Below are 18,611 nucleotides of genomic sequence, written 5' to 3' on the forward strand. Positions count from 1 at the left end.
GTGCAGATAAGCACACAAATCTGATGTATGACATGGGAAAGTGTATTTGTTTCTTGGTTTAAGCATTATTAAGCATTGTTTCAAGCAATATTAAGTGATTTCAATATGCTGAAGTATTAAAACACAGCACAAATCAGTTTTTGGACCTGTATAGATTGCTGTGTAAGCATAAACAGATTTTCTTGAAGTATTTTTCAAGACTCTATTTCTATGTTCACCAGGACATGAGAGTGCCCTAGAGAGTATGCTACAGGTGATAACAAAATCTTTATTTTTTTTTGTTTAAGAAATAATCTATTATAATTTTTCAGTCTGTCATTTGACAAGATTTATTTTTTTTCTTAACTTCTGAGAATATTCAGAAATATTTATCCATCTTATCTTGTACCTCTAATGAAACATTTTTTTTCTACAATAAAATATAACTTTTTTCAACATGATTTTTTTATCATAGTATGATAAAAATATATTCATGTAACTCTGCTGGTAAGGTACTTGCTCAGGTCTGTTGCCTCTGCCAGCATGGGCTGTACAGTAAAACATGATAAAATATCACATTCCCACTGTGACAGCAGTGCCACACCTACCAGCAAACTTTCATCAGCACAGAGAAATTCTCACTTGTGCTGTTCACATTTACACAATTACTGCAAAAGAAAAAACAGCAGATTCACAGTCTGTCTAATTTAAGGAAGCCTTGTCAGAAATGTTGTGGTCAGAATCACCATCTTCTCTGTTTCTCGTCACTGCAAATTACTTGGAGTCCTCCAAAAAGATCTACATTTTCAGACAGCTCCTGCAGTGCAATGAGCCCATTCTGCTGCTTCAAATATAAGCATGTAGCACCTACAAAATGTTACTGTTTACAATATGCCATAGTGACATTCATTAAGTTAGTGTTCCCCAGAATAATATTATGTAATAGTAATAAACACTTAAATAAATTTGTTTGAAGAAATCTAAAATTGTCCAAGAAGTTGAGAATAACCTTAATACAACAGTATGTGAATGGTACTACAGAAATCATACACTGTGTATTTAAAGAGATCACTTTTTTATTACTAGAATAATTTTCCAGACTTAATTTTGAAAGTACAGAATTTGTATTCAATTAATGTGCTCTTTCATTTTGTATTGGTGCAACTCTCCTCAATTAAATACCACCCTATTAATTTCTGTAAGCTTTTGATGTCATGAGAGTGAAATCCTTATTACTGTGTAAAACAAAAAGAAAACACCTGACATGAACTATTAGTAATGATAAAAAGCTAGCAAGTTAATTCATTTTTACAGCTGGAGGGATCACTCCTTATGGCGAGTCCTGCTATCCCCACCTCAGGAACGGTGCTCATCACAGTGAGCACATCACACCTGTGGGATGAAATCCAGCAAGATTTAGCAAAGTGTAACGGTTTTCAAAAAAAGTAACTCTGACTAGAGTGCTCCTCTGAGTAGTTCTACAACCTCAGGTGTGAAGGGTGAGGTCTGCAGGTTACTTCTGGACAAACACTGTAGCCATTGTACAATCTATTTCCAGATTTCAGTCAGACAAAACTAGTTATGTCTGTGCAGTTTATCACTACAAAAAAAAGTTGTGTCATGCACCTATAGACAGACATCTTATTCTTTTCCTGCACAACACTTGGCATTTTTAATCAATGTGTACATAAATGAAAAGAAAAAAAGCAGGTTATCGTATTGTCCTTTGTAGTTCTCTTTCAAAACTTCCTGATGATAGTCCACAAGGAAATAATAAATGGCTTCTATTGTGGAGAGGTATGTGTCTGGCTTTCCCTTCTGATGACGCCAAAAACAAGTTTTCCTTGTCTTCAACTCAATTTGTAGCAACCCTGTCGTGACAAAAAGATGACACAGATTAGACAATGAGGACTGGTGGCCAGGATGCCAAACAAGACTTTAGTTTTGTTTTCTAGCTGTGCTGCTGCCCTGCTGGCTGCCTGCATGCAAATCATTTCTCTTCCTGTACCTCCATTTTTCATCTGTAAACCTGAGGCAATAATTTTATCCTTCTTTGTGGCCCACTATGAAATTTGATGAAAAAATGCTGTAAGTACAAGGATACAATCCTCATATTTACAATTAATTACAGGTTATCCTTTCATTTCAACAGCCTCACAACCCTCAGTAAACTGCAGGGTCTCTTCAGATGGCAAGAGTGAAACCCACACCTACCAAGACTCATCAAGGTTCTTAAAATTATTACTTCATCTTTTGCAAAGTTAATCACTTTCAAGTGTAAAACAGAATCCTTCAGACTGTTAGTGTTCCTGACTGAGGACTATTTGCAAAAGCCAGAAACTTTTCATTTATGCTTGTTAAGTAACTGAAATCTCACTGAGATTACTCAGGAGTAAGTATGACAGAATCTGGTAATTAACTTTATTAGAAACTAAAAGCATTCCCACTTGAGATGAAAGAAGGAACTTGGTGTCTGTATGGCACATGAAAATCTTTTATCTACCACAGTCTCTGTAACTGTTCTATTATACAGATGAATTTTAAGTGTGTATCTTGGTTGTTATGTTCCTTAAGATGCACAAACTATTCAAAACTAAAGCCTCCTTAATGTGTAATAGCTTTGTAAACAGGATGGACAGTTGGATTATAAAGAACAGTGTATACACCTGTCAATAATATCAGGAGCAGGTTGTAAAGTTACCTTTTTCTAAATGTCAAAATCTGATATTGTTCACATGAGATGGTTTAGCACAAGTAATAGTACAAATAACAATATGGTCTAAGAATTGCTTGGAAGTGATGGACAGAGAAGCTTCAGTAGGGTCCAAATTCAGGAGCACAAACTGGGCTATAGCCCAGCACTTGTAATCCTATACTTTTTACCTTCCAACTATGGTTAATTCTTTCCAGTGTAACTACAAGCTGCATTTAGCTGTTTGCTTTGCAGTTAGCAATGTATGATACCCTGCATAGTAAAACAAGTCTCTACTACAGTGTTTTAAAAAAACCTGAACACCAGAAGATTCTGTCCTTCAATTTAAATGTTATTGTTGGCATTTTGGAAACAAAAACTCAAAACAACAGGCTAATTATTACCTCTAATAATTCTATACATGTGAAAGTTAAAACAGCAGTAGGAAACTGCACTGAGCTTGTTTCCCTCACAAGTTTTCAACACCTGAATTCTCAGCCATAACCAAAGTGAAAAGTTCCATCAAATTCAGAGACACTTCCACCTGAACAGCAGTGAAGTAAATCCAGGGGAAGATTCCTCCAAAATAAACTCTCACATAGGTGTGGTTTGAATACAACCAAAAGTTCATTGAAGGCAAGACCATGGACACTACTGAGCTTACCACAACTGCAGGATCAGCTCATTTCAAACAAAAAATTTTAGTAGTTTTTTATAAAAATAAAAACAGAGGGAGTTAAGGGTTAGAGTTTACTGAGCCAAAGGCAATGTTTTATTACAAATATGAAAGCTTACAATACTAATGTATAAGCTAATAAAATATTTGGCTAATACAAAGTGGATCAAATTTACAGGAAAAAATATCAAAGTAATTTGTTTCTTTAACAACCATGTTGATGTTGCCAATAAGCTCCATCACTCATGTGAGAAAGTAATTATTAACATTAGATTGAACTGTTTACTTTCTGATCTAGAGACCACTTTAATGAAGTAATCAATCCTAGACATTACCAACTTTCAAATATTTCCTGTCTTTAACACAACTGATTTAGTTTTGCTTTCTAAAGATATATTACACCACTTTTACAAGAAGATATAGAAGTACTTTTTTTGTCCAAGTTCTCAAGGCTCTTTTTTTAAAAGATTGATGTACTCACTTGCTTTCTCTTGCAGTACAATTTGCTAGATTTACTCTCTATATAAATACAAGGTTACAAAACACAAGTTTTTTCTTTAAATTTTCTTGGCTTCATTAATGTTTCCATCCAGTATTTCTTGTAACTTAATCTTTCTGAATAAGTACGGCAATTACTTATTTGGAATTACGATCACTTCTTTTTGAACTTTAATATACCAGGAATATTTTGTTGGATGATGACTTCATTTGCAATTGAACTGAAAAATGACAACAGTTCTCTATTTTCCATGTGTGTACAGCATAAAAATGTCATCAGTTTATGCCTCAGAAAACTGCCTTGTTCATCTTGGAAGTCAGACCTGTAATCTCTAAAAGAAGTGATAATGCAATTTATGTTCTGTATGAGGGGCACTAAGGAAAGCAACGTGTGCAACTCTTACACCTGATGCAGGAGGGGTAAAATTCTCCCTATAAGAAAAAAACTGACTTCCATGACACTATCAAACCTTACAGCAATCCTGAAAGGTGCTCAGGGAAACAGAGGACTGGAAAACAGCTGGATCCAAGATGATGTTCTAAAAAGGTGGGAAGAGTCCACCAGATCAGCACTGTCATTGGGGAACTGGAAACCATCCTTTGAGAGCTCCAAAGGAACACCAATTATGACTTTTTTACTGAAACACTGCATAAGCTTCCATGGAAATCTTCAGTTCCCCTGGCTGCCTGTTACTTTTCTTGAATTCATCCTCTCAAAATAAGTTCCAAATGCTTTACAGAAACTTGCAACATGCAATTACTCTAATTGTTACAGTAATACTTCAATGTAGTTGATAGAGCATGTTTTGTGTTAAACTAAATAATTGTAACGGGATTTTAATTAGCCAATACATTATACTAACATGTGGGATTCTTTAATAAACTGACTAGACAGCAAGACAACATTCATCTTCCATGGAAGACAGTCTGTGAAATTCCTTGTAGGATCCAGTGTAAAGCAGGCACCAGTAGTTATATATATTGCATATAAACTTGACAGGCTGCCTCCCAGCTAAGTGCACCTTTTCCACTAATGAAAGTGTTTTCAAACTCCTATTCATCTCCAAGGAAATGGAATGCTATTGCTAAATTGTTTTGCCTTTTGTGGATTTAATTAGAATTCTTAAATGTAAACTTCTTGTAATGAACCTAAGACAAAAAACTTCTGCAGAGTTACCAGTTTCTGCTTTCAGAGTTGCGAGGGTACAAAGGGCCAGCAGGAATTCCCTTTTAGTCTGGAAAGTAGTGAGATCATCAAAATGGAACAACTTCACTAGAAAGAGAACCCAAGCCATGACATGCCTGTGCTGTGTCTCCTAAATCCCTCATTCACCTTTCAGTGGCCTGTCTGCCACCACTGTGTACAAAAACGCTCCCCTGGGTCTCCTGAAAAAGCAGAGAACCACCTGCAAAGGAATCCTTTTTGACTTTCTTCAGAGATAACTCAAACTACTGTTCTACTGTCTTAACACGAGAGCTTCCATTCTGTGAGAGAAGATTTGTTCCAATAGAGAAGTGAGAGAAATAAATGTAAATGCTTTCTTCAGTATTATCATTTTGCAAAACAAATGATATGACATGGAAAGTAATGGAGTCTTTGGCTCAGGAAGTATTTACAGCCCTGAAACAGGCTGTCAAGTCTTTCATGTACCTATAGGGGTAGATATACACTTATACCATGCTCAGGTCTGTTATAGATATATGTCCCTTAAACATTTCTGCAGCAATAACATCTCAATATCAACTTGTATTTTTTACCTTGAAGTCGTTCATCAGTTATTATCTTGTTGGTTTGGTTCCAGGTACTGTCAATAAATATTATTTTCTTCAGTCCAGTGCCTTCATTCCTGCTGCTTGGGATGCATTCGTTTGGACTTTTCTCTTCTTCAGGTTCTATTTTTGCTTGCTTAAGAACTGGTTCTTTGGAACAGTCATCATCACTATTACAGACGCCTTTTTTAGTGTACTTTTGGAGATGGAAAGCAATATCTTTTACTGAAACCGAATTGGGGCCAGGAAATATAAGTGCTATCTGAATGAAAAGAAGAGAGAGATCTGAATGTCAACAAAATCTAATAAAAAGAATTAGAATAATAAAAAGAATCTAAAAAAGAATTCTTCCATTAAAGAACAGAAATTTTATAAATTTTATAAAACATTTAAGTCAGGACAAAATTCAAAAGTATCTCGTAAATAATATTCTATTTTCTAATGCAATGTTAAATTTATGTTAAAAACATGTTAATTCAAAGTTTAAGTACTGCAGCTGCTGAATATGATGAGCACAACACTGTTGTGCTCTTTAACAAACTGCTGTTTAACTTACTGCACGTTCATACGTGGGCAAAATATTTCTTATGGTACACAATGAATCCACTTATGTAAGGTGGTGAACAAAGGAAATTCAAGGTGATTAGATAGTGCTACAGTTTTCTTACTTCATGTCTCTTTTCTTCATATTCTGGAATGCAAGGGTATTTATAAATTGTAACATCATCAGGTGCCAGGAGCTTTGCATGCACAGCAGTGCTCTTGCCATCTGTTTCATTTGGGTGCTTGATAATGTCAATCTTCAAAGGTAACTGGAGTTAAAAAAATAAAAAAGGAAAATATTTATGATCATATATAGAGGTATAAACATTTGTACAAATCTTATGCAAAATTCAGGAGAAATCCCTATGGGTGTGTAATTAAAACATATCTGACAATTTTGGATAATATTTTTGTTTTAACAGGCTTGGAACTAAAGAAGAGACAAGTGACAAGAGGCATCTTTTACATTCAGTTTTTGGAAATACTTGAGAAGAAGCATGGCACAATCTCTAGAAACAGAATCAATAAGGTAAGTCAGATGGGGTCTTAATTTGAGCAATGTAATGATTCTAAATATGAATACTTATCTCTATTAGGTATTCATCCAATTGCAAAAATGGCCATTTCAATGAAAATACACCTAAATCTAATAGGTCAAATTTCCAAAGTACTTCTAAAGTATTTTCACAGTGCTTTCAATCTTGTACCTTCAAAATGCATCTTAGTTCCCAGCTGATTTTGCAAAACGTCTCAGTCCTCTTTGTGGTTCTTGCAAGTATTTTAGCTGAAGGGCACTACCCTATTTATTTATACTTTGAGAGTGGTTATCTGAATTGTATAACTATGACATTTAGGAATGCCTTTTAGCTCACATTTTATGTAAAATTCACTCTTGGTTATGGACAAATCATATTTTTTGTTCACAATACAATCTGTTCTGGTCAGAGTTATGAGAAACTGAAGAATGAGGAAGAGCACTGTAAAGAAACTTCCAAGAACTACCTGGCTGAATGAGAAGCTGAGTGACTTCAGCTTGTATTCTCATCTAGTAGATACATGAGTGTTTATGTGAGGGCTGGACCATTTTCAGTATTTCTACATGCAATTCCTCAAATAAGAACAATAATTTTATCTAACTGTAGTTTATTCATACTTAAGCTGGGTTAAAGATGAACGTCCATAAAGAGTAAGTCAGAAAAGAAATGGTTGCAGACAGATTATTCTCTGTCCACAGTAACTAAAAGACACAAGAATATTATAAAAAATCCATTAGATATATTAACCTTCACAGTTGGAATTTCTTTGGTAGGGACAGTTTCAACAGGAACAAAGCATGTATAACAATAAAACATCCTTGAACTACTGCATCGGGGGCATTTTGATCTGCCACTCTTTTTTGCCTTTTCCAGCACTTCCTGGGATGCTAACTGTAATTGCTGAAGAGGGTTATCTTGAAATGATGATGGAGTCTGCAGTTCTTGGCTTTCCAAACACTCAGTACTTCTTTTTGGTCCTTGTGTAGATGAACCCAAAGACATGGTTAGCTGAAACACACAATATGATGTTAAATAAAAATCCAGTTACTATGAATTAATTTATTGAAAATTATTCTGTATTATCCTATTTAACAAAAAAATACTCATCAGAGAAGGTATTTCCTACAGCAGAAGGAGTAATAAAATCATCTGATTCAGTTATTATAGCACCAAGAACTCCAAAGAGATTTCAGGAGGGCATGAGACAAACAGCTGGAAAGAATCTGAGATTTGCCTCTTTAATGCACATATAGGCACGTTCATAACTTTACTAAGTTATCCCACTCAATTCCTGCAGAAATATATTTTTTTCTGTTGTTAGGATCAGAGACTAAAAGTTTATGAAAACACTGCTAAACAGTGTTTACCTGGATGAGCAATCCCATTAGTCTTCAGTATGACTACCAACAATGAAATACATGCCTAGGGGATAGAAATCCATAAGAGAAAAGTTAATTGTACAAATTTAGATCTCTATCCTGAAACTTATTGTGTGGGCCAACCAAACACCCTGAATGAAATCCCTCCTGGGCAGAACTTTGTGAGATAGAAGAAATTTTCCAAGAGCAAAGCTTGAGGCTGAAAAATTAGAAGAGCCAGAACAGGGCTTTGGTGCTCCATGTACCAGATAGGAAGTGCTGACCCAGCCTAGATTTGTTCTGCAAGTTTGTATTTATTTAGTACCATTGGTGGGTTTTTTCCAGGCTTTCTTCCACACAGGTGTTGTCTCACCCTCTGCAGCTGGTGCAGAAGTTTCCCCGTGTACTCTGAGCGGTGCATCAGAACCAGGACCATGTGCCCACAGCCAGTGCAGACAGAATTAGTGCTCTGTGAGCTCAGGCTCAGAGTCACTCCAGGCTTTAGTAAAGCCCTTCTGACAGATCACTCAGGGTCCTCTCTGATCTTCAAAGCAGCCCCCAGTCAGCAGCCTGCACAGCCTGCAGTAGTTACAAACTGCCTTTAGCACTTTGTGCTGCATCACTGGAAATGAAAAAAAGTAATTCTCAGTATTTACTTTCAGCTAATTTAGGTTTACTTTTTCATGTCAGGGATCACACTTACGAAATGATGTCACAAACCAGTCATGTTTAACAAAAACAAACAAACAATAATTCCTGAGATGTGATCCAAAATTAAGTGTTTAAATAAAATCAAGTGTAATTTAATTGAAAAATAATAAAACAAAAAAACTCAGCTAGCTTTCCAATAAAAAATTAAAATTAATGCCAGAAAAAATTGTTATTGTCTGGTAAAATTAGATACTCATGTATGCTCTGATACCGTCCCCTCTCCTTCTGACAAAGTCTAACTTCTGAAAGGTCAGGGACGTCCATTCAAATAAACACGAAATCTAACATGCACACAAAATTTATACTGCAATTTGCTTTCAATGATCTCTGAGATAAAGCAAATATACATTACATCTCAGACCAAGCCACACTATTATCAAGTTTCCTCAAGCAGCAGAGAGGGCGAGAGGCCCTGGAATTGGACATGCATTCCCAGCCTGCAAACCGATTCTTTTCAGTGCATAATGTCTTACGCTCTGTGGTGCTCAACGGTGACACCTCGAAGCACTTTTGTTACCGATACTGACAGGGGATCTGCTGCGGCCTCACAGTAAGAGCTGTGCCCACGTTCAGCTGTGTTCATACGGTATTCTTTGCAGAAAACGACAGCAACAGAGTTCATGCAACTTGTAAGACCCAAATCTCACTTCAGACATACTTTTAAGGCTGTAAATAACTCCATCTACACCTGATCTCCAAACCCCGGATAAATCGCTGCTGCTGGAGGGTTCTCTCCACATTCCAACTGCAACTCCCGGGCAACTCCGGACCCCGGTCCGGACACCTCGGGGGTTGTGTGAAGCTCTGGGGGTGTGTGGGGTGCCATGAGCTCCCCAGCGCCGTGCCCTGCTGCTGCTGCTCCCTGAGGTGAGCGCAGCGGCCACAGCACCGCGGGCTGAGGGCAGCGGAGGGCACAGACCTCGGGGCGGGGATCTCCCACGGGAATAACAAAGCGCTCCCGCCGGTCGGGCACGTCCGAGCGGCCCCTGCCCCGCAGGCCCCGCGGCCGCAGAGCCGCTTCCCCCCGCGGGCCGCCCGAGCCCGCCCGCGCACAGCGCGGCCCCTCAGCGCTGCCTCCTCCGTCCTGCCCTCCGCCCCGCTCCTCTCCTCATCCTCTGCCCGGCTGCAGCCCTTCCTCACCCGCCTCCCGGCTTTGCTCCGCCGCGGCCCTCGCAGGCCCCGGAACGAAAGTGCCGAGCTCTGCCTCGGCGGGAGGCGGGGAGCGGAAGCAGCCCGGGGCTGAGAGCGGCTGCCGTCTCTGTCCGGGGGTTTGTGTTTGTTCGGAGCCTCCCGCCCGGAATGGGATTTTTTTCGACGTGTTGTGTCGCAAAAACCTGACCAGAAACCACACACACAGTTCGCGGGGAGCGGGGGCAAACCCGCCCTTCCCAGCGGGGTCCGTGCCAAGTGTTTCCCGCCCTGTAACATGTGCCCAGCGCTGCCCCCGCCGTGAGGCGGCACCGCCTGGGACCGCCTGGAAACCGCTGGGGCGGGAGGCTGCGGCTTTGTGTCACTGCCTTGGCAACTCCTGGAAAGCTGGATCAGTTGGATTTTTCTTTACCTGTATTTTTCCTCCACCTAGTAGTATACTTACAGCATACCGAGTGCCTGGTGCTGGTTCTGCATCTCTCTCTCCAAAGAGGACATGGGATCTGCTCTGTGAAATTCCTTGGCCCGGTTGAGGATGCTGCCCCACAGTAGCATTTACCCAATATTCAGTCTTTAGTAACTGCATTTTTAGGTTGAAGTGACTAAACTAAAACAGTAATTTTGGTATAGAGAATATTTCTCTCAGTGAAATGAAGTCTGTGATGTATTAGTTGCAGTAACTTTAGGGGGAAAAGTTGACATTATAGGCAGATTTTATGCCAAACTTTGATCTCAGTTACACCCCAAAAACCTCACTGACTTCAGTGGTATTACATCCAGTGGCAGAGAATGCCTACCAGCATTCTGTTATTACTTGTTTTGTTTTGACTTGATCAGTTCTTCATGCTTGCAGCATGTCACACATTGCAGTAGTAGGGAAAAAGAGCTACATTTCTCCATCCATATTTTTTACTACCTTATGCTGTGACAATACCTTGTGATGTTCAGTAGTTAATGATGTCAAAATAAAAATGTTTATTAGACAAAAAAAGACTTTTATAATGGTTTCTAAAACTCTTTCTTGAGAAACTTAATTTTAGTAGGTTTTGCTAAGTTTACCATCTCTTTGAATTATTTCTTTGGGTGCTTAGTGCAGAACTTGTTTGGGAATAAACTGAGCTTCCTCATAATTTAAAATCAGGCTCTGAAAGCTGACTTACTCCTTTGTATACTTTTATTCTATACAGTTATTTACCCAAAAACTGCAATACTGAAATAATATTTTAGGAATGGATGCTGTATCACTTTTGTTTGGGGCTCTTAATTTCAGAATATACTAAAAAATATTATCTTTTCCAAACCAGAATTCCTCACGCTTGATTTCTACTCAGTTGCAACTCTAAAGTTTGATTTTTTAATTATACTGAACTCAGAAGATACCAGTTGATTGATTTCAGTGAACACTTTGGCTAATCTGAAACTCTCCTGTTGCTTCCCACTTCTAAACTAAAAACTAAATCTGTAAGAACAGTGCCAGATTTGTTGCTTTTTCTTCAGTGTGTATTTTAGAAGTGCATAAATAATAAGAGTATAAATGTTATGGAGGTACTGCAAAGGAAATGGAGGTTCTACCTTTCTGATTTAAGTGCCCTTACATATTTTTCGCATTTTGCTTTGACCCAGAACTACTTCTCTCACTGGAACAAAGAAACAAAAAATGTGTGAAAATATTTTGGTGGGTGGAACATTCCAGTATAAAGAGCAACTTGACATAAAAAAATATTTCCATAAAAATGGAAATATTTAATTAGGGATAATGTAAGAACAAAATATTAATTTTTTTAAATTTCTAATTGCTATTATTGCCTTTTTCCTTTTTACCCTGAAGTCACAGAATCACAGAATGAACATGTATGTATCAATAGCTTCCTTACATTGAATAGCATTTCACTGATTTTTTTTTTAAAGAAATAATTTGTCTTGCTGCCCTGCTATTAAGATAGAACATGTTGATGTCTTTCAGCTCTACCAGAGGGCTTAAAAACACATGAATTACTCTGTATTAACACTTACTAAGTTATTTCAGGAAAGTGATCAATTTGATGGTTAACTTCAAACAACTACCTTTGGTTTCCACAATTTGCTCAAATGTTTGGGCTGCTTGTTTGAATTCTGTGCTAGATCAAGGAACAGACTTTCCTCCTGTGCTTCCAAAGCTGTGCTCAACAGATGGAAGGCATTACTGGCCTTTCTGAGAACTTAAATTGCACATGATTTTATTTGTCTCTTTAGAAACATAATGACCCTTTTTTCTTGAGTTATCTCCTTGTCTAACTAAAACGTTATAGTCTTTTTAATTACTCTGTGTCTGCTCTAATGGGCCTCCCTGGCCTATTTCAGTTGTTCTGTCTCCTGGAGATGATGTAATCACCTCTGAACGCAGTACGTGGGACAGGAGGAAATCACAGTCTCCTTACAGTGGTGCCAAAATTAGAGATTCTTAGATGTTATATGCATTTACACTCCTATTACAATTCTTTATGCAAAATAGAGTTCACAGATTACTTAATCTTTGCATTTGTGTAATTTTCAGAAATAACTGTTTTTCCAATGGACTGACTGCAGAAGGATTGGCTGAGTTGTCTCTCTCTCGATGAACCTTTCTCTTTGGTGGGTAAGCTACAAAAAGATTATTCCTTCAGTGTCATATGTAAATGTGTGTATGAACGTGTTCCACTGAACATCAGTCCACTCTCAGATTTGACCCATGTCACTGAACTAGAGAATTATGCTGAAAAAGTATTTTCATTACAGTGGCCCAGCTCATCTAGAGGAACATCCTTGAAAAGAGTACCCGAAAGACATTGGCCCAGATAAGTGTTTACAGCTTTCCCTCAGGTTGTAAGAGTCAAGTTTATAATTTAAAAAAGTCTAATAAGCCAAAGTCCCAGTTCTGCCTGGGTTTTAGGAGCATTTTTCTTCAGGCCTAAATAAAGTGCAGGCAAAAGTCCGTGCAAACGTTGTTCTCCACAGCTCTTGGCGTTATGAAGGAAAGATGAGTCATATAGAAAGATCAAAATGGTGATTTTTAAGCCTTCCAATCATTCCAGTGATGCAGCAGCACTGTACAGTGTGATAAGTTTTGTGTGCAGACACATTTAGATGTAGATCCAGATATGTGTAAAGTCTTTGCCTGATTAGAACTTTTAATCAATAAAATTATCAATCCAGCCTCTATTTCTACCTAAACCTTGCTAATTTTTTTAAGACGTTACAGAGCAAATTGCTGCAGAGGAAATTCTGACTCAGATGAGTGAGATGGGGAAAGCACAGGAGTGTTACATATTTTTAATTCTTTTTATGGATAAAACAAGAAAGATTAAATTTTCACTTTTTTTTTTATTGGATCCAGAAATGGGATTACACCTCTCTCTGTATGTTTGTTGGAGGAGGAAAAAAAAAGGACTTGAAAAAGTCCTTTTTATTTCTTTATATCTCCAAAGGTATCTGTAGTCACCTGAAGTATCAGTTTTAGACCAGTGCTCCTTATCTGAAGTACCTTCACAGTTCATAGTATGAATTACCTGAAAATATTGTTTATATCATTGTGTGAAATAACATTAATTATGAACTGAGTATTAGTTAGGAATATATAGGTGATTTTTTTTTGCCTTACATGTAAAAAGGTACACAGGATTCTGTCTAATGACTATGGTTTGACTTGGAAGTTGAAGAAATATCTCCGACACCAAACTGAATCAGTCAATTTTTCTAAGGCTACATGAATTCAGATATATTGGGTAATGGAAATTCTAAACACTGTGTAAATATGATGACTGACTCAGCCACAAAAATTGTAAACAGCAGTTTAGAGTGTTATTGCAACCCTGACCTCTCTGGTTTTATCTTTTACTCACTTTGGTGGGAATTAGGTAGGTATGGCTTTAAATACTTTAGTTACTTCCCTTGCAGGCAAGTAAGAAGTCATAGTCTGCAATCCTGACTTTTGACCCATTTTGCGTATTAAGTTGTTATTATTAATAAAAATAATTTTTTGCACATTAACCTGTCATTAATTAGTATTGCACTGGCTGAATGTCACAATCTATTTTAAGATAGTTACTACCTGATCAGACTGAAGAATATTGTAAATATTCTGAGTGAATTTTGACTGCTTCACATTTATAAATGAAGGAAACCTAATTCCTGTCATTTATCCAAGTCCAAATACTGTCAAGCTGATAAAAACAAGTTGTGCAGAGTGAAGGAGAGATTTAAAATTCAGATTCTTGAGCAGCCTTGATAAACTCTGTGTCTAAAGAGTGACCTGTTGATAGCACTTGCCACAAAACATGTGCACAATGCAAGATTTTTGAGAAAAAGTGTTAAAAACACACACAGGGAAGCATGTTAGTTGAAGTTGACAATGTACAAAAGTAATCACTAGTCCTACAAAATATAAAATGTCTTTTTTTTTTTTTTAAGCAAAGCCTAATGCCTTGACATCCAAAGAATGGCTGGAGATCTTATTACTTGCACTGGATAAAAATTTTATATGAGTTTATAATCTACAGCTCTTCCTGTTAGAGATATTTATAATACACTGCCAGAAGCTGATGCTGCTTTCTGAAATGCCACACACCTTTGGAGGACTGATTAAAAATTTTTGTTTATTTGTGCTTAAATAGGTGCAAATATACCCAGAAAAGCAAGATGCAAGAAATATTAACATCCTATTGGCACTTCTTGGCACAGTTCTGGGACAGCTTAGACTCAGTTCTTGCCTCCTAAAGTAGAAGGAAATGCTAGTCCAGTGTCTTCCTCTTCTTTGTCATTGTTGTTATTTACAACATTTTCTTACGTATTTTTTATTACGTAGTAAATTTAATGTCGCAGGTGTGACTTGATGCCTCACTAATTTTCTGTACCTTCCTTTCTGTGTTTTAAACTTTAGATGTTTCGACTTTCTTTGTCGACTTTTCTTTGTTTATGGAAAATTAAAAACAAACCAAAACAAAAACCAGTAAAAGACTGAGAGCTTTGCAGGTACCTGGCATATTCACATCAGTCCCTGTATTTTGACAACCTAATGTTGAAATACCCAAAGAAGCTCTTTTGCTCTTCTCAGTAAAAGCCAAGCATTTCCCCTGCAGGTTTTTTCCCATCAGTATTTTTACAAACTGAAAGAAGTTCCTCTGTGCTTGTGGATTGTGTTTCAAATTAAAATCCTTATACCTTTTACCTCCGTCTAGTTTTGATTTGCTTTATGGGTTTAGGATTTTTTAAATCCCTTCATTCAGCATCTCAAATATTCTTTTGTTGTTTTGACAGAAAATTGTTCTCAAAGTTTGGAGACGTTTCTCTCTCTCAAAATAATCTATTGCAGTGTTTCAGGGTTCTTCTTGATCGTGGTTTCTGCCAAAGTTTAATATATAAATTAAATTCAAGTATTCTTAGATCTGTTATTATCAAATAAGCTGCATATTCCCCAAGTACAAAACTGCAGGTGTTTTACTAATGAAGCCCAACTGCATCAGCTGGAGACCCAAGATTAACTTTTCATGTAACTTTAAAGAGCTGTAGTGGAACATATGAAGAACTAGTTTAGTTAGCAGCTTTTTATCATGAAGCTTAAAACAAACTTTTAGATGAAACTGTCTGTCTGTTTTACTTTGCTTACTTTGTGTAGTGGTGCTAAAATTTATAAAAGGTATGAGTTTGGAATATTTAGGTTAAGAGAATAAATGAAAAGTGTATGGGTTCTGTTACCTCAGGTGATCCCTATGTTCTTTATTAAGAAGAGAAGGAAAATATTGCTGTGGCAGGACACTGTGGTGATGTCCACTGGCTTTGATTCAGCACATCACTTAGATTCTGTCTTAATTGTTGGCTGATAAACTTAACATATGCTTCAAATAATGAGTGTTTTTAAGTGCTATTCTGAATCAGGAACTACTGCAATATACTCAAAAAAATTAAACATTTAGAGGAACAACATATTGAAGTAAGAGATGGAACACAAATATGTGTGTCAGTGCTATTCCTTTGTGTTGTCAAAGCCTCTCCTCACAGGGTACATAAGCATGAGCTTTAGTAATGCTGTGCAGCACTCAGCACACAGCTACAGCTGAATTTGGGCTGAGACCTTTGTCCTGATTTTCCCCCCTTTGAAGCCTGACCAGGACCCCTTGTTTGACAGAATTGCAATATTTTGTGGCATATTTTCTACTTGTTCCTGGGGATGCTAAAGATGCTTTTTCTCAGGTAAGAGTACAAGTAGCATTTTCAGTGGTATATGGGTAGATGCTGCATTTCAGCTCACAAAAGTATTAACATGACACTTGAGCCAATTTACATGCCTCCAGACTGGCAGCTTTTGGCTGCAGAAGAGAGCTGGAAGCACATGCATTTAGGAACCAGAGAGAGCAACCAGAACTGGTGAGGAAAAGCTAGAAATTATCATGAGCAGTCAGTAAAGGGATCTTTTTGGGGCTCATATAATGTGTGAATAATAAAATTAAATTATAATATTAAATTAGGTTCTTTTAAGAATTACTTGATTTTCATTAAATATAATAATTAGTTAAATATTAACAAATATTACTTATTCTGCATCCTAATTTTAACCCTAAGGACTTGTTGAAACTATGTAATTTGTTGAAATCAGCATCCTCCAATTCAGGCATAACTGGGAACTTTGACTTTTACATTGATAAAGTAAGTTTTTGAGAAGTGAATTCCCCTCTTGTTTGTAAAGTTACCTAATGTCTCACACAAATAACAAAAGGTTATACTTTTTTTTTCTTTGGCAGAAGGTCTTTGCAACTGCTACAGTTCACTTGAACATTTTTACATTAAGTAAAAAAATTGTAATATCAAAATCTCTTTTGTAGACTTTTTGGATGCAGTTATTTTGTCAGGTATATCCTGATTGCTCGTTGCAAGTCATTTATGTTGCTTTCTGTGAAGTATTTCCTGAATCTATTAAATGTTTTGATGATGATTTTAAGGAAGCATTGGCAGACTTAGTTTTTCAGTGGCTATCAGGTATTAGTAGTTTTTTTTTCCTTCTACCAGGTCTGCATTTCAATGAGAATCTATTGCTTTTTCCCCTGGTAATTGTGTACATATGTACACACAGAGAAAATTCAGAACTAGCAGTACTATTGTCAAAACTGGCTTTCTCAGCTCAGTAATAATGATGATTATGATTTCTTAATACTAGTTGTTGGTATATAAATATGGATAAATAGTTTAAACCATAACCTGGAAGGGAATCTGAGCTGACTATCCATGGCTTTATTTCTCTTTAAGAAAAATAAAACTGGATCAAACATCTCAAAATGTTTTTGGCAAAAACAGCTATTTGTAGGTTGCCCTGAAGGTGTCTCTCTATAAAAAATGACCACTTTTTATAAATATCCTTACAGGATTCAGACTGTACCTGTCCTAGAAATTTCTACTGGAAGTAGTATTATATTACCATTAAATATCTGCATGTTTTGACAGTAAAAGTTTATGATTTTTAGATTGCATATGTCATTTGATATCCATTCCAAAACTTAGATTTAGAGCAGATTTCTATCTTTACTGCTCATTTATTTAGATTTCATGACAATGTGGATTTCATTATCTTGTATGTTGAAGCTGATTGACAAATGCAATAGAAATATGTTTTTGAAGTAGACATAAAATACAGAAATATTTTTCTCGAAACCTTTCTCTCTGTCAGTCACTGTTTGTTGGGCAGAATTTTCTTTTTAGTTACAGACAGAAAATTGTATGTAGAAAAAGATCACCCTGAAAATTTAATTTAGAGAAGGTTTACACACATCAAAGTTACATATGCTCCAAAGTCCTAATGGGTCTTTAACTTGGAAGAGCTGGGTAAGCCCACAGTATTCTCTGTAATGTGTAACCACTATAAATAGATAATGGACAGATTTAACTGAAATTTAGTCAGACCAGAAAAAATCCCACGACTCTGGGAGATCACTGCTATGGCAGAAATTCTGTATCTGCATGAGACTTATGGTGTGGGAGCTGTGTAAAATTCTAGTGGAATGAATACTGAAAACCAAGGAATAAAGTCAATTAAGTATTGCTGTGAGAATAATTCACAACCTCAACAAAACATATGCAAATGTATTGAATTACCAGAATTGGAACAACCACAAAGTAAGGATACTCAGCCATGTGCAAAACCAAGCAGAAGCAGAAGGGAGATAGCAAAAACTGTTCTGGTTAACTTTAACTATATGAATATAATTATTTCAGTTAACAGGCTTGGAACCCATGCCTGAAAGTTGACCGTGGGCATAAAAATTTGCCCATTTTAGGCAGGAAATAAAGCAATTTTAATTTCATTTGGGAATATTTCATAGGGTGATTTTCAAAATTAACATAAACCTTTTTCTAAATTAAGTTTTTTCTTTTCAGATCTAAAACCAAGGAAATGGGTGTGGAAGAAATGGAATCTCAAAAGCTTTAAGGCTGTCACAGTAAATCATACAGTAAAGATGCTACTGCTAACACACAAGCTGCTGCATCTGCCAGTTCTGCAGCAGCCAGTAAGTCTTGTAAATATTTTTAAACACATAATGCACGTGACTGTACATTTTGGAATAGGACTTAGAGTACACTGCAAAATCTTAATTGTCAACAGAAATGATTAGTAATATTTTCAGTTTGTTTTGCACAAAAGTCTTGTAAATATTTTTAAACACATAATGCACGTGACTGTACATTTTGGAATAGGA

The 18,611-nt window shown here is 36.8% G+C and overlaps 1 protein-coding gene and 1 long non-coding RNA gene across 8 annotated transcripts; one reads left to right on the top strand and one right to left on the bottom strand.

Moving 5' to 3' along the window:
- Positions 1 to 1,037: 1,037 nt before the first annotated feature.
- Positions 1,038 to 10,191, bottom strand: DTWD1 (DTW domain containing 1). 7 transcript variants are annotated; one of them, XM_039390121.1, is made up of 6 exons: positions 9,904 to 9,982; positions 8,378 to 9,354; positions 7,442 to 7,702; positions 6,284 to 6,427; positions 5,604 to 5,877; positions 1,038 to 1,850 (listed from the first exon to the last, which is right to left on the bottom strand). In XM_039390121.1, the coding sequence occupies exons 2-6, from the start codon at positions 8,486 to 8,488 to the stop codon at positions 1,621 to 1,623; spliced, it is 1,020 nt and encodes a 339-aa protein (XP_039246055.1). In that variant the 5' UTR covers positions 8,489 to 9,354; positions 9,904 to 9,982; the 3' UTR covers positions 1,038 to 1,620. The 7 variants fall into 7 exon arrangements, with proteins under 7 accessions (XP_039246055.1, XP_027587917.1, XP_027587925.1 ...); XM_027732116.2 differs by having other exon boundaries at positions 8,378 to 8,674; positions 9,904 to 9,922; XM_027732124.2 differs by lacking the exon at positions 8,378 to 9,354 and adding an exon at positions 8,062 to 8,116 and having other exon boundaries at positions 9,904 to 9,918.
- On the top strand, positions 9,312 to 18,491 carry LOC113993701. The gene is made up of 3 exons (XR_005566781.1): positions 9,312 to 9,392; positions 12,446 to 12,522; positions 18,292 to 18,491. It is a non-coding gene; the product is annotated as an uncharacterized LOC113993701 (long non-coding RNA).
- The last annotated feature ends 120 nt before the right edge of the window (positions 18,492 to 18,611 follow it).

The sequence above is a fragment of the Pipra filicauda genome, unplaced genomic scaffold (genome assembly GCF_003945595.2).
Source record: "Pipra filicauda isolate LSUMZ 115617 unplaced genomic scaffold, ASM394559v2 scaffold7_size6619720_pilon, whole genome shotgun sequence".
NCBI classification, from domain to species: Eukaryota; Metazoa; Chordata; class Aves; order Passeriformes; family Pipridae; genus Pipra; species Pipra filicauda.